At 39.2% G+C, this 15834-nt stretch overlaps 1 protein-coding gene across 2 annotated transcripts; it reads right to left on the bottom strand.

Annotated features, from left to right (window-relative positions):
• Positions 1-997: 997 nt before the first annotated feature.
• On the bottom strand, positions 998-10236 carry ATRAID (all-trans retinoic acid induced differentiation factor). Of its 2 annotated transcripts, none has more exons than XM_081312842.1 (7): positions 10124-10213; positions 9890-10014; positions 7491-7562; positions 6474-6545; positions 5819-5940; positions 3530-3630; positions 998-2953 (listed from the first exon to the last, which is right to left on the bottom strand). In XM_081312842.1, exons 1-7 carry the CDS (start codon positions 10196-10198, stop codon positions 2849-2851), a joined length of 672 nt encoding a protein of 223 aa, XP_081168968.1. In that variant the 5' UTR covers positions 10199-10213; the 3' UTR covers positions 998-2848. The 2 variants fall into 2 exon arrangements, with proteins under 2 accessions (XP_081168968.1, XP_081168967.1); XM_081312841.1 differs by having other exon boundaries at positions 999-2953; positions 10106-10236.
• Positions 10237-15834: the final 5598 nt, after the last annotated feature.

Genomic DNA, 15834 nt, shown 5'->3' with positions numbered 1-15834 from the left:
ATAAACATGTGGTGGAGCTCAGCTTCCCCATAATCCTGTCCACTTCCTCTGGAATTACAGGATCGAACTCCTCCCAGGTAACATTGACAAGACCGCTCGTGTCCTGATCGTCCGACGCTGCCCAGTCGGAGTCCAGACCGGTCCGAATCCGAGCGATTTTGTCCGACAGATGTTGACTAAACTCCTTGGCACGTCCCTGCAAGGGTTCCTCACTCACCTCCTGATTAAGGAGGGAGCGGGTCACCCTAAACAGGGCGGCTGGGCGATTATCTGCGGACGCGATGAGGGCAGCGAAGTAGTTAGACCTCGCCACCCTCATCGCTGCGAGATAAGACCTAATATGGGTTCTTAGTCGCAATCGGTCGGATTCAGATCGGCTGGACCTCCAACCGCTCTCTAGGCCCCGTCTCCGACACTTCATCTCCCGGAGCTCCGCGGAGAACCATGGAGCCCATTGGGATCTGCGCCGGGTCAGGGGCCGCAAGGGTACAACTCGGTCAAGTGCCTCCGTGGCCGTCCTTTCCCAGGCTTCCACTAAGGCATCTGCCGAGCTGTGAGCAGAGGAGGCAGGTGGGGACCCCAGTGCTGCCTGGAACCTCTCAGGGTCCATTAAGCGCTTGGGGCGGAACCATCTAGTTGGCTCAACACCCCCACGGTGGGGAGTGGCAAAACGGAAGACCAGCCACACGTTTACCATGATGTGTGATATATTGTACGGAAACCATTCTTGTTTAAATTTAGTCAAATTCTATTATGCTGCTAATTTTGTCATTAGTGCATATTCTTCAAGTTTAAGTTTCCAGTTAAATATTGTCAGGATTATGTCTTCCTTCTAGTAAATTTTGGACAAAATTTATACTTGCTGCTGTGAGCTTATTTCTCATTAAATTGTGATCTCGTGAAATTATGTCTTTTAAGAAAAATTTCATTTTGGAGTAAATCCAAATGTTGTTAATAGCTGAATAGCACTTGAACAACCAATTTATGAAAGTGATTTGAAAAGGGAATATGTGAACCTGGTGCACTTTTTAAAGGCACCCTCCATGGTTTGAGCAAGATGGGTCAAGGTCTTCCAGAGCTTTATAAACCCGCAGGAGACTGCTTTGAAGTCTTCTCACAGGGAGGGTCTACTTGCTGGCTCTTCATCCTGCCACTGTTGTTGGTACTGAAGTATATTCATTTTCATAATTGTAATTGATTCTACCCAAGATACCATTAAATTCTTCCATCTTCAGGGTTTGATTTCTTGCCAAAATTTAACATGGTTATTTTGTTATCTTTCTTTATTGTTGACCTTTCAAAAGTGACTATCTTGTACCTCTGCCATTTGTCTCTCACTACAGATTGCTGACCTTCTCTGTACATATTCAGTGAAACCAAATTCCTTGTTTATCTGAGCACATTCCTAAACTTCAAAACTGACTGCATGGAATGTAAAACAATCAAGAGCAGACATGCTATGAAATCTTCTGTTTTATTAACTGAAGCTTCTTGATTACATTGCTGATGGTTTGATTATATAAATTTCTGCCTAACCTAGCAATCTCGAGAGCCAAGTTTGGATTTATTTTTGCAAATGGGAAGTAGATGTGGATCAAATCCTTGGAACAGTGTGTCCCAAAAACACAAATCCCAGGAAAATCTGATGATTTCTTTTTGAAATGTGATTTTAAATCAGTTATTAAACCGATAAGCTAATGGTTTAATTTAAACAATCATAGTTACTAAACCAACAAGCTAATTGTTTAATGAAAATAATGGTTTAATTAAAATAATCACATCGGGTGCTTTTCAAATACTTAGTATACAGGGAGAAGGGCGGCATATAAATTTAATAAACCTTAATGCTTAATGAGCATTGACCAGATTTAAAAGCTTAGGGAATCTTGCATGAACAGAGGACAGTGGGCTGACTTGAGTAAACATAAGTATTTTAACAATGGAGAAAGAAGCAAAGCATTCAAGGGTGGGTATTGTTCAAACACAGAATCACATTACCAGTTCAACTTTGGCCTGGAATGCAGACAGTTTTTTCAACTGCTTCATGATTTGTAGAACATATTTGAAGAAAGAAGGCAAACTTGCAAGCTTTCTGCAACACGCATAGGGAGGAAGAGCAGAACAGGTGTTTTGCAGTAACCAGGTCCCAGAAAAGAGTAAAGGCTAGGCTAGGGAAAGAAATATGATTTGGTTATTTATTAATAAACCCTTAAATTTTAAGGCAGGAGAACATCTGGGTCCGTTAATGGTAGAATCCTGGAAGTGTCCTGAAGTAACAGGAGTAAGGATGGGGTTGACTTTCTGGTAAGTTTTCTTTTGAGCAATCCAGACCCAGAAAAACTTCCCCTGGAAAAAAGCACCCAAACACAGCTTCTAGCTAGCACTTTTTCTCAGGTGCTCTGCTTCTAATAGTAAAAGAAAGGAATCTGGATTAAGGCCTAAGGAATCAGGAGTCACACAAGCACTGGTTTTCGTCATATCCAGATACAACCCTGATAAGTTGTATTTATTAGAAACTGTACAATCCAAAGAATATCTAACATCCAATAAGACATTAATTTCCCCCATTTCTTTTATATCTTTTATTAATAGCCCGCGTTTCTATGCATTGACAAATCAACCAGGCTAGCTGAAAATAATGTGTTCCTGTACAATAACTGCTACAGTGTTCTCCCATGTGTCCAAACATGTAACAGAGTGACAGGCTTCAATCCAAAAAATTATTTCCCCCAGAAAAATTGGGAACCTCCAATTCCAAAACCAAAGGGTAGCAACAGACAGCAGACAAGACTTTAGACTAGCACCTCCTTTGTGTACTGCGGGTGGGCCAGGAGAGTGGAGGAGGCCACTAAATGGTTTTGGCTTTGTGCCGCTGTGTGGTCCAAAGGAAGGTGGAGAGAGTGATGGTGATGGCTCCCAAAGTTCCAAAGAACAGCAGGTATGGAAAATTGCCCTGAAAGGCAAAAATAAATTAGAAAGCTTTTTTCTAATTTGATTAGCTCTGAAAGGTTCCTTTTTATCAACCTCAAAGGCTTGAATCAAATGGGCTAAAACCCTTTACCAAACTGAAGTCTTTACCAAACTGAAGTCCTCCAATGCTGTTGCATGTTAGTTTCCAACAACCTCAGCAAGTAGAAGGCAATCTATTTATTTTTATTTTTTATTTTAATTCCATTTATATCCCACCCTTCTCCGAAGACTCAGGGCGGCTTACAAGCTTAGCAGTAGCCTTCATTCTATGTATATGCCTGCTTATTAGGGCTTTCACACACACCCCAAGCGGCATTATTACAAAGTCAGCTTAATTGCCCCCAACAATCTGGGTCCTCATTTTACCTACCTCGGAAGGATGGAAGGCTGAGTCAACCTTCTAACACATAACGTTATTCCCAGTTGGAATAATCGATTTCATTTAAGAGCACTTACTTTGGATTTTCCATCCCACCATGCCCAAGAGCCCTATCTCCTTGTACCAGAGGAAAAAAAGCACACGGAACATAAACCCCATCATAATCCAAGAGCAGCTCACCTGGCGCAAGCATTTATAGCCATGGTATGGTTCTACACAGAGGCACTGGGACAAGCCTGGTCCATCAGAAGTACAAAGTGATCCCTCTGGGCATACCCAAACTGTAGAGAGTGGATGGAAAAGGGTGAGGATATCCTCTCGCTTTTCAAATCTCATTCCATAAACAGCACAATTCACAGCTTCTGGTCTTTAGTTTTCTTTCTACATCAGTCTCTCCCACACCATTAATACTGTGCCATCCATTTGCACAGCTGAGCTTATCCTGCCCACCTTAATCCTTTCTGCCAAACCCACCTTTTTTAAGACAATAATAATAATAATAATAATAAGTTGGAAGGGACCTTGGAGGTCATCTAGTCCAACCCCCTGCTCAAGCAGGAAACCCTATACCATTTCAGACAAATGGCTGTCTAGTCTCTTCTTAAAAACCTCCAGTGCTGGAGCATTCACCACTTCTGGAGGCAGGTTGTTCCACTGGTTAATTGTTCTAACTGTCAGGAAGTTTCTCCTTAGTTCTAGGTTGCTTCTCTCCTTGACTAGTTTCCATCCGTTGCTTCTTGTCCTGCTTTCAGGTGCTTTGGAGAACAGCCTGGCTCCCTCTTCTTTGTGGTAGCCCCTGAGATACTGGAACACTGCTATCATGTCACCCCTCACCCTTTTCTTCATTAAACTACACATACCCAATTCCAACAACTGTTCCCTATATGTTTTAGCCTCCAGCCCCCTAATCATCTTTGTTGCTCTTCTCTGTACTCTTTCTAGAGTCTCGACATCTTTTTTACATCGTGGTGACCAAAACTGGATGCAGTATTCCAGGTGTGGCCTTACCAAAGCATTGTAAAGTGGTATTAGTACTTCACGTGTTCTTGATTCTATTCCTCTGTTAATGCAGCCTAGCACTGTGTTGGCTTTTTTGGCAGCTGCAGCACACTGATTGTCCACTAGGACTCCGAGATCTCTCTCACAGTTACTACTATTGAGCAAGGTACCACCTATACTATACCTGTGCATTTGATTTTTCCTGCCTAAAAGTAGAACCTTACTTTTTTCACCATTGAATTTCATTTTGTTAGATAGCGCCCAGTGTTCGAGTCTGTCCAGATCCTCCTGTATCTTAAGCCTATCTTCTGGAGTATTGGCTATTCCTGCCAGCTTCCTAAGATTCAGGACGTGAGGACCTTGCTGCCCTCACTTCAGGCGTTTGCCTCCTAACTACCACTGATGATATTTTATTGTACAAGGTGTTCCACTTAGCAAATATTTTGCTCAGTCGACTCAGGACAAGGATCAGCCCATAAAATGCTAAAATCAGAAATAGATTCCACTGGAGAAATGTATAGAAAACCCACCTCCTTGCCCAGCTGCAGTTCATTTCTGAAAAATATTCATCTACAAATTTCAGAAATAATAGCTAAGCAAGAACACTGATCTTGTGCAAAAGAATTTCCTGCTGGATAGTCCTCCGTTGCCCTTAACAGAACAGCCCAAAGCAATTGTGCTACTTCCATGTAATAATTATTGTTGCATGTTATCAATGAAGAAACTCAAAAATCAAAACCTCAACAGCCAAATTCAGATTAATATATAGTATTTAGCTACCTCATTGACATCAGCATACAAGAGATAGCAGAGTGGGAACATGAAATGTGAGAGTTCCTTCTTGCTTATTTCAGTTTGCCTTCCTGTAGCTGTTTCACTGCAGAGGAACTCTAGACTTTATGTTTGTAGACTGCGGCAAAACATATAGTAAGAGTGATTCACACCCTTACCAATTGATGGTTAGACTACTGGGGCTGCCTTGGAACATGACCCAAACTGCTGTGGGTCAAAATGCATTGGGTAGGTTTTTAGCAGATAAGAACCATTACTGCAGAATTAACGCCTATTCTTCAGTTACTGCATTGGCTGCTAAGAGGCTTCCAAATCTATCTTCTGGGTTTGACCTTTTAGTACCATCTCCTCCAATATAATTGTGCCTGTCTCTCATGCTCTTCCAGGAAGTGGTTATTAATGGCCCATCCGATTCCTGATAAGAGTTTCAATAAGTCTAGCTCTGGAGAAAACCATTCTCTGAGGGCCCTCAATCCTATGGAACACCTTGGCCCTGAAGGCCCAACAGGCAGCTACTCTTCTTTACTATTTTTTCATAAGACTGAAAATAATTTTGTTGGAGTTTGGGAGGTAAACAACTTACTTTTAGGGGTCCCCATCACCAATCCCCACCATTCTCCACCTCTTCTTAGGTGGTTACAACCCAAGCACACGAGATCTTGCCTACTATATCCATACCAAGTCCCAATGAGCCATTGCAGGAGTTCCTCTGGTCATGACAGATACGATTGTTCCCTTGGATGGTGACATTTTTCCATACTTCACTGCCTCCAGGACAGTCCAGCTTCTGGGGTAAAGCACTGTGGATCAACATAAATTATATCAGAAACAGGTAAGAGGCAAATTTAATAGGGTCCCTCCCCCAAATAAATAAAATCTCAAAATCACATCCAAAATGCCTAATGCACGTAGCCAAGAAAAGCTTTGGATTTTTGTTGAATCCTTTTAATGAGAATGTGGCAGTAATGCGTAACTGGCAAGGTTATGCTGCAGTTCTCATCTCCTGTTAAACCTCGTTTGGTGGGCCCCAGGAGGTAGGCCTTCTCTGTTGTGATGCCCACACCTTATGGAGCATTCTCCCTTTAAGGAGACAGTTTTGTTCCTCCTTATTTTCTGGAAGTCCCTTAAGAGCACCAGTGAGATCTTGAGGTGGCTCTGTGGCTGATCAAATCTCATACTGTTTGTATGTGTGTTTTCATATGTTCATCTTTTTATACTTTTTTGCTACATAGCCAGAATCACTTCTTGTGAGATGGACGACCATATAAATTTGATAAATGAGAAATGAGCAGCCTCCACTGATTTTCCATCTGTCGTCATGTATAATACTCACAGGGTCTGCAGCTGTGTGAATCCTCGGAAGCGGTCTTCAGGGAGACTTTCCAATGGATTGTCAGTCAGATCACTACATTAAGAACAAAATAATCAAGAAAAGACATATTCAAGGCCAATGTTGTGCTTCCTCTGTGCTGTGAACAATGTTTAGTGTAATCCATCACTCTGATGTTATGTCTGCTGTGGTGGGACAATTTACATTTAAAAACAAGTATCTCATGTTGAGGCTTTCCTTCTTTCCAGCTTGAAGACATATAACGTGTGCAATTCAAATGCCCAAATATAAAATTCAAACACTCTCCAACAGCTGCTTATACAAAAAGAACACATTCCATGGCTGTTTACGCAACAAATGTAATGCATATATAAATCAGAGACTCACATATAAACCATTACCAAGCATCTGAGCACAAATTACAATTATTGCTAGTGTTTCAGAGAGGGAAATCAGAACTCAGAAGCTGTCTTTTGTCTCCTCCAGCCTCAGTGTTCAGGGTATACAAAGAACCCCCAAAAGCTGTACTATCAAAAATAAAAATACTTTCAGTTCTGTGTCTTGTATGGGGAATTATGATCATGATGGTATCAATAATTCTGTCAGCTGCCATCTTATGCTTACTGGTGTTTCACTGCGGTGACAGACTGCCATGAACTGTGGGGAGGGGAGATGAAGGGGAAAATGCTTTGGGAAATGAAACTAAGTGCGGTACCTCCGCAATGTTGCCTCATGGTCACCTAGCTGGAAGAAGGAGGGGGGTCACATACCAACCTGCACTTGAACTGTTAGGAAAACATCTTGCCCAAACAGATGGTTACAAGGTGGGGAGCACTGAGAGACAGTTAAGGGGAGGGAAGAATAGAACCTAGAGATTTTGGCATGTGATTTTCAATTCTGGTTTTGCATTATGGCAATACACTTGATCTCTAATAAACTATGCCTTTCTCAACAAATGGAGCCAAGGATCATTTCTAATTAGAGGTTTAAGCTGCAGCAGGTCCAACAAATTCAACTTACATGACAAAAGCTGTGTTCACCTCCTGGAAGCCAGAGCAGAGCTGATGCAATGAGCAATTCCCATAATCCAATCTATAGATGAAGAGAGATAAGCAGCTATTTTACTTCTACTGTAAAGGACTGGTTAATGTTATTTTTATATTGGCAGTAATAAAAAACATTTTACGATAGCTAGATAAGACTTATCACAAACCTCACTTATGGAATGTTATACTTCTGTTGGTATAACACCTTTTGAACAGATGCAGCAGTCAGTTATGCTTGTTGACTGGATTCCCATAACAGTTTTGATTCTTTTGGTACATTTATTAATTAAAATGGAACAAAGAAAGAAAAATAAACATGCTGAATCCAACAATCCTAACATGCTGCACAAATCCAGATTGAGTGACATATCAAATTGTTTGAAAAAGTTGTTGAGGGCAGGAACTTCTCCAGGAATAAAGGGGGAACTATCACAATGTTCTTTATGTCTCATGGCAGCCCCCACTCCCAGTGTTATCCTCCACCAAAGTTCTGATCCTATCTCCTAAGTTTTACCTAACAAATGATGTTGGAGAAAAAAATATTCCAGGATGATACTATACCATGAAGTTCATTTATACATTAATGAATTGAATAAATCAACTTGGGAAAATGAAGTGTATATTACTTAACATTTAACTTCAACTCAGATTACCCTGTCAGCATAGCCAATACTAAGAGAATGTGGAAATTATCATTCAGGTTATAATAGTATGCATATTTTGTTCTAATTAATATTTTTCAGATTACTATCCTAGGAATCAAGCATTATGAAGTAAGTGCCCAGCAATTCAGGAAAGATAAAATTAGCGTATGTTAAATAACTATATATTTAGAACTCTTAGTAACCAAAGTGTATTTACTTTATTTTACAGAAGTAAATTCACACATTCACAAGATTCAACTCCTAACATAAAAAAAAAATCCCATCAATCTCACCTCCATTACAATCATTTTAAAGTTAAAACTAGATGCCCAAAGAAATGTAATGATGATGATGATAACTTTATTGTCACTTTGAATGTACACCAATCGGCATACATCAAAGTGAAATTTTGTTGCATACAGCTCTCAAAGGGTCACCACCTCCGATATATACTCCTTGTTCGGGGCCCGCTCAAATTTCACATTGTCCATTTTAGTCTCTAGGGAGTGAACGATGGCAAACAGGACAGATGGAAATGGGGCTCCATGTGGATTAGCCCTCAAATTCGCTTGTATTCTGACAACCTCGCCTTCTTTCCTTTTTCTGATGCTGACTCTTCCACCCTTTCCTTAAAGAGGCCTTGCTTCTTTTCGCCCCTGGAGCATGCTGCCACCGCCACCAACTCCTCCAAAAGCCTCTCTCTCTTCCTCCGGGCCTGCCGACAGCCTCATCCAGTTCCTTCGCTCCATAATCTCCAGGTCCTCTCCTCCTCTGCCTCCTCTGGAAACAGCCCTGATTTGCAATACAATCCATCACTGGGCCAGCAGTCAGATCTTGCTGCTGGTAGAACAAATTCAAACAGCGCCAACGACTTTTAACAGTCTCACCAACAGTTCCAAAACAACTAGAAACTCGCCAGGCCAGCAAAGATTGTCGGTCGTATGTTGTAAGTTACCTTAGTTCCACCATGTTGCTCAAACACATTAAAATCTTCCTGATCATGTGGCCTATAGCCCTTACTATCCCTCCCAAAACTATTTGCCTTCAAGAGCCAATGCAGCCGCAGCCATTCCAGGCGCCGCCATCTTAGAACTTATAATGCCACAACTGTAAAAGGTAAATTACATTTAAGGCGGCATTTTCCATAGAAAGAGAGGACCTGCCTTCTATTTCACACCCCTTAATTCCTGGGAGAATTTTTGCAATGTTGTCATATTTTCTCCCATTTAAATAATATTAGCTATGTCACTGTTGTCGCCTCACCACTGGAAGGAAGGAACGAACAAAGGAGAAAAGTTTTATTTTGAAAACAGCAACATTATTTGTGAAAAGCTCATTTTATACGTTCTCATAATATACTTTTGTTTTTTTAAAAAAAAATAAAGTAAGTCTACTTAATCAGATCACGATCTCTTGAGGGCAATGGAACATTTTAAATAAATTTCTGGACAATGCATCATGGAATCTAAAACCAGATACAATTATCAGATGCCAGGGGCTGCACTTGCATTGCCTTGTTACCACGGTTAAGCCAAAGGTAATGTACTTGGCTGTATTACAGAACGTATTTTGTTAGGCTACCAGCTCGAAGTCTTGCGTCATTTTCCCCATAAGCGAAAGTGGAGAAAAAAGCTAGCAAATCCGGGGTGTAAGTTGGATCACCTCAGGCGGGGGAGGAGGAGTCCGGATAAAGGTTAGAAACTGATCGTGTCAGTTCGAACTGACTCACCCTAAAATAATCTTCTTGTTTCTTTCTAAGCAGCAGCGGCCCCGCCGTACCGTACCCATCCGAGAACCGCAGAAAACGGCTGCTGCGGACTCATTTCGCATGGGCCCAGCACAACAACCACAGACCTGCAAGGACGAGGCAGACGGAAACTATGAAAGACCCCTCATATCTCTCCTCCTCCCGGAGTTCCCAGGACAAGCCTCCTCCCCGCCTTACTTGCTCTAAGGTTTCTACCAGGAGCGCGGAGGACGAGGGGAACACCAAATACAGGAACAGCTGCGGAACCCAGAGCCAGCTGGGCGCAGCCATGATGCGTCACATGATCGCAGACTTGCAGTCACGTGAATCTGAATAAAAACAAAAATGAAAATCACGTTGTTCTCTCCCGTGAGAGAATAAAAAAGAGTTATAATAACGATACTCTTTATGAATTTGGGGGAAAAAAATCCAAAGCTGGAATATTCGTCTTAGGTTATTAGATTTTTTTTTTATTGGAACGTATAAACTTATGAGTTCTAGAAAAATTTGAATTGGCTATTTTATTTATATTTACATTTTTTTATTTATATATTTAGATACCCATGGGAAAATCTATGTGGTTCTAGGAGTGGGAAACAACTTGATCGCACAAAGTAAATTAATACTGTATATAAAAACACATGGGGAAAACATTAGGAACAGGGCTTCTGGGATTATTTCCAACCCCTTGTACCAGCAGTGGCCAAAGAAAGTACTGTACTTTTATTTTCTTCTACATTAAGAAACTTACATGTTTATGTGTGTGTACGAGAGAGAGGGGGAAAGAGATAATGTGTAGTACATGCACTTTCCTCACAAGAATTAAGAGACTGGCTCTGAAGATCTAATTATTGGGGTGGTTGCATGTTAGCTGGGTGTTTCGGCTCTCCCCTTATATAGTATCTGTTGTGGAGGCTATATATGAACATTGCAGAACAGGCTGCAATATGCTTTGGTTTTGATAGAAGTAAATGAAAAGTCTTCAAAAAATTTAATTTTTTTTTTATTGAAAAGTTTTAAAATACATTTTATCTTTAACAATCCCCCCCTCCCCCTCCCCTACCTATCCCTCCCTACCCCTCCCCCCCCTTTCCCCCCTCCCCCCCCAGACTTCCCAGAGCTAAGTACAGGGTATAAAAACAAAGAACAATCATAAACATCCATATGCTACCAACAATAAATTCTTAAATCTATCACTCTCTAGCTCATATAAGATAACTACAAACAATACTAATATTTCATATAGAAAAAAAAAAAGAAAATAGAAAGGAAGACTTATTCAAATGCTAAATGAAACTTTTTAGTCCCGTATTTCTTCTGGATATATTCAATCCATTTTTTCCACTCCATAATATAACGTTCTTGCGAATGATCTTTCAAATAAGCCGAAATCTTTGCCATTTCTGCCAGGTCAGAAACCTTTAAAGTCCATTCTTCTATAGTCGGCAGTTCCTCCTTCTTCCAATACTGACCTATTAAAAGTCTTGCTGCTGTAACTAAATTTAGCATCAACTTAGTGTCCACAACAGTAGCATCTGTAATTATACCCAACAAAAAGAATTGCGGACAAAACTTTATCTTTTGCTTGAAGATCTTCTGCATATTAAAAAATTTAATATTGAAAGAGAAATTTAAAACTGAATTTACTAAGAAGATGAGAGCCAGTAAAGGAGAGCACAAAGAAAGGATGTTAAGTGAAACACGTAGGCAAAAATTAGCTAGGTCTTAAGAGTGGGAAAGGAAGAAGACAAGCTATAAAAACATCTGTAAGAGAAGATAACTAGCAAAACAGGAAAGAACCTATTTGTTTCAAAAAGATCATAAAAAGGGGGCTAGAATTCAAGCAACTGCGCATGTGCAATTAGTTGATTAATAATAACTGACACACCTTGCATAAATTATCTCTTAATTTTAATGTACATGGGATGTATGATTTAGTATGTAGCAGGAAATATGTAGGAGGCGGTCGGAAAGAGTGTAACCTCATAGTACCTCAGCCAATGGGGAAAGAGGAGGGATGTGTGGCCGGGGGCCAGGGATCTATAAAAATGGGAATATTTTGGGTTGAAACTTTGGAGAGAACCAAGTTTTGATAGCTTCTCTCCCTGCTTATTGCAATAAATGAAACAAAAGGCCTTCACTGTGTCTTGGCTGGTTATTGGTCAGGCGAGCTTGTGTCTGGTCATGAAGGAAAGTGGCCAGGAGCGCATAACAGTCTTGAGCCACTATCAGTTAGTTGCCTCTCCTAGGTTTTTTTTCCCCTTGGATCTTCTCTGCAGCCTCTGGTCTTATCCAAGTCTATTTTTAAACTTTATCTTTCTCTTGTTACAGTGTCTCTCAAACCACATTTGATCTCTTTCTTTTCAGTTTTGAAGAGTTTTCCTATTGACAGATACAGAGCTCTGAACCTCTTTTTTACAATTTCTTTGCTATATTCTGTTTGGTTGGAAAGCATAAAAGTGAACTGAGGGAAAGTAAGTAGAGCATAGAGTTTTAGATACTGATAGCAGTGGCTGTATTTTCCTTTGTGCAACAATGTAAGAAACGTAAGCATCTTTGGGTGTATTGAGAACAGGCAAATTATGTTCCAACCTGTGCCAATAACCAGAAAGAAGATGACTTAAAATGGAGGAGCAACAGCCTTTCAAGCCTTTGTCCAATTCCCATGGCGATGGTCTGCATTTTTCTCTTATCCAGCCCATTTTATTGAACTTCTTTCTTTTTTTTGTAATATATTTTATTTTTTAAAAAAACATAAATCACTTAATAATTGGTGAACAGTATGTTGTCTGGGTTACATTTGTAAAACAATCACTAACAACTGACTTCTATAATCCATAGTCCACATAATAGTTTTAGTTGATTTCCTCTTTTCCCAAATATCCTCTTTTGCAAACATTGAATTAATACAGTTCTTATTGTTTTGATAGATAACAATTAAATATATAATTTTTCCCAATAGTCCTAAAAAATAATAAACACATCAATATAATATTTCTTTTTTTTTAATCCAATCATTCTGGTTGCCTTATCATAGATACTGTTACAGTCCTTATTTTAATTTGTTTCTCCCAAATTTCTTTCTTTTGCTGGCCACCTGAAGCCCTAAGCAAAACAATGGTGTCCTTTGGCCCCTCCATTGGTTAACTCAAGACATTAAGATCCATTCAATAAATACTGAAGGTGAAATAAGAGATTAAAAAATCAGTTTTATTCCAGGTCGTGGGGGAAACAAATCTCTGTAGTGCTTTCCTTCCCTTGGTGCCCCAAGCATTTGCTTATTTTGCTTAATGGTTAATGCAGGGCTACTACATCAGACTTGGCTTAGGCCTGTTCAGTTTATGAACAGTTTGTAAAGAGGCTTAGGAGAGTTTTATTTACTTTCTCCCAAAATTTTGTCTGTGCACCCTGACATGAAGTAGCTATTATTTTGTGCTTTCATCATTCTAGGAAACAATATTTCCATTCTTGAATTCTGGCTGTACTCTGCTACCAGTATAATAAAACAATACCTCTGCATTCTGTCTATAATCTCTATTTTCATGACTGTCTTTAAATTGCAGACTCTAGGTCTTTAACATCTGGCTCATAGTTTTGGCTTTCTTGCTTCTTCACATGCCTATTAATTAACATTTTCTGATAATTGCTTTGAAGAACTTTCACATCCTTTTGACGAAAATGGGTTGGTTTTAATATTACATAGCTATGGATTTTAGGATTGCCCCTCCTCCATACAGCTGCTTGCTATTTATGAGTCTGAAGGACATTCATGTAATCCCTCTTTAAAACCTACTGAATTTTCAAGCTCTTATGTGTACAGAGTGTTATACGAAAAATATTTAGCAAACTTGTGTGTCATATTTGAGACATGAGGTTAAATGCATGAAGTAATCCATATATTTTATTTCCAAGAAGATCATCACTTTATCTCCTTGGAAAGTATGTGAATAAAGCACAAAGCATAAAATAATTAGCACAGCACTTACTCATAGAATCTGTGCTCAGTAAATTATATAAACTCAGTCTTTGTGACTTGTAAATCACAGTTTATAGCTTAGTATTTTATGTGCGCTTAGCTTTAATTTATTCAATACATCATGGTTAAATTAAGCTTGATTAGAACAAACCATTCTTATTCACTGAAGTCAAAATTAAATTTTAATGTACAAGGTTTAATCAGGCTGTTTTTTTGTTTTCAGAGATATACTAGGGGACTGATAATCATTTTCCCAAGGATGTCTCCCTCTTTTATAAGCCACTGCATTTTATCACTTTGACCTTGAAAGCCTGTATAATAAACTGTTAAAGATACATAATTGTACCAATATACTTTCCAAATTCCCCAGGATCATTCCTTGGAAAAGAGAACACTAAGTCCAGACCAAAGTGCATCTGGTATCAATTCACCATTTCAAGTCAGTGATCACGGCAGATTTTTGAATAATAATGTTAATTGGTATCTCATGCTTCTTTTGTTTACTATGTGAAGCCATCTACTTGCTCTTGTGGCATTTGAGGTCTAAGAAATTGCCACCACTTGTACTTGCAAGGGTACCTAGGTTGAAATTCAGCAGTACATTTGATCATATAGAAATTTGCCACAACAAAGCCATAAAAAATAACTTAGAGGTTGACACTGAAAGTGAATGAAAAATCTTAGTTTTAAAGGATTCAACAAACTTTGGGCTGCAGTTCAAGTAGATGATTTTTACATTCATCTTCAGGATCACAACATGGAGGACAGTTGTTAAATCAGCCACCACTGGATCTGAAAAATGCAAAATCAGTTTCTGACTTACTTCACAAAGCAATTCAGAGGTGAAAATATATTAAAGATATGAAAATATGTTAAAGATGGCCACCTGTCAAATAATATTTTATTAACTATTTTAGAGAAACTGTATAAATGAAAAAACCTAAAGTGATAAAAAAGCTAAATATATCTTAATTTTATTATGGCTCAATACGATAGCTTAGTTCATATGTCTAATGGCTAGCTTCCCACAACACTGCAAACTATAACCTACCCAACTTCATGCTAATCTAGACTAAAAATGTCTAACCTAACCACAATATGTTTCTAAGAACATTCCAGCAGTATCTACATTGTTCTTAAAAAATGTATTGGCACAATCCATCCACTTTGGCATGGCATTTAATCAGTTCTGGCAGTACCCTTGATCTAAATTCAGCATAACTCCAGTTTAATAGAAATAGTTATGATAACTAATAACCTATCATTGCAAAAGATGACTGTATGTCACCATCTCAATTTTATGTTGCCCTTTAAAAAAGATAGTCCAAAAATGGATTCAGAACCACCACAGTTGAGAATGAGAGAACCTACATCAAGCCCTCTTAGATGAAACTAGCTTTCAATCAGCTTTTGAATTTTCTGTTAACTCCACTTGTTGTTATTCCTACTTGGAATTAAGGAACCACCTTCTTCCATATTTCCCTGGTTGTGACCTCTTACAGACTCAATCATTAAGAGTGCAGCCCAAGACCAGATTTTATTTCCAACTTTCTAACAATGTAAAAGGCCTTAAGAAAATTGTAATTCCTTATTAATAGTGAGGTTCTACAGTGCTAATGAACTCCTATAGGCAGTTCTGTTTTTAGGGTCAACAGTATATTTTTTAAATATTAGAATGGACAGTTCTGGGGAAGAGTTTCTTTTTTGCATTACTTGGAATAAAACAGACTGCATTTTGGGTGAGGTGCTGCTAAACCTCTTGCCTGTTTAAATGAGTAGGAAAAACAGATGAATATCTTTGTCTCCACAAGCCACACCAGCCCATTTAACATTCAGCAATTTGTTGTAATATCAGTTAAATATAGTCTCTTTAGCTGTATTAGCAAGGTACCCATTCTTTTGTGTATATATGCAGGAAGAAAGTGAAAGTCAAACATTAAGTTTCACAAGG

This window comes from Vipera berus, assembly GCF_964194415.1.
Source record: "Vipera berus genome assembly, chromosome: 1".
In the NCBI taxonomy this organism is placed as follows: Eukaryota; Metazoa; Chordata; class Lepidosauria; order Squamata; family Viperidae; genus Vipera; species Vipera berus.
The sequence above is the reverse complement of the archived record's forward strand: the minus strand, read 5'-3'. Positions and strand labels throughout refer to the sequence as shown.

Coding starts and splice junctions, on each gene's coding strand:
- ATRAID (XM_081312841.1), bottom strand. CDS start 10,198: ATGGCTGCGCCCAGCTGGCTCTGGGTTCCGCAGCTGTTCCTGTATTTG. Junction 10,015..10,105: donor TGGTAGAAACCTTAGAGCAA/GTAAGGCGGGGA, acceptor TCGTCCTTGCAG/GTCTGTGGTTGTTGTGCTGG. Junction 6,546..7,490: donor GTGAACACAGCTTTTGTCAT/GTAAGTTGAATT, acceptor TTCTTAATGTAG/TGATCTGACTGACAATCCAT.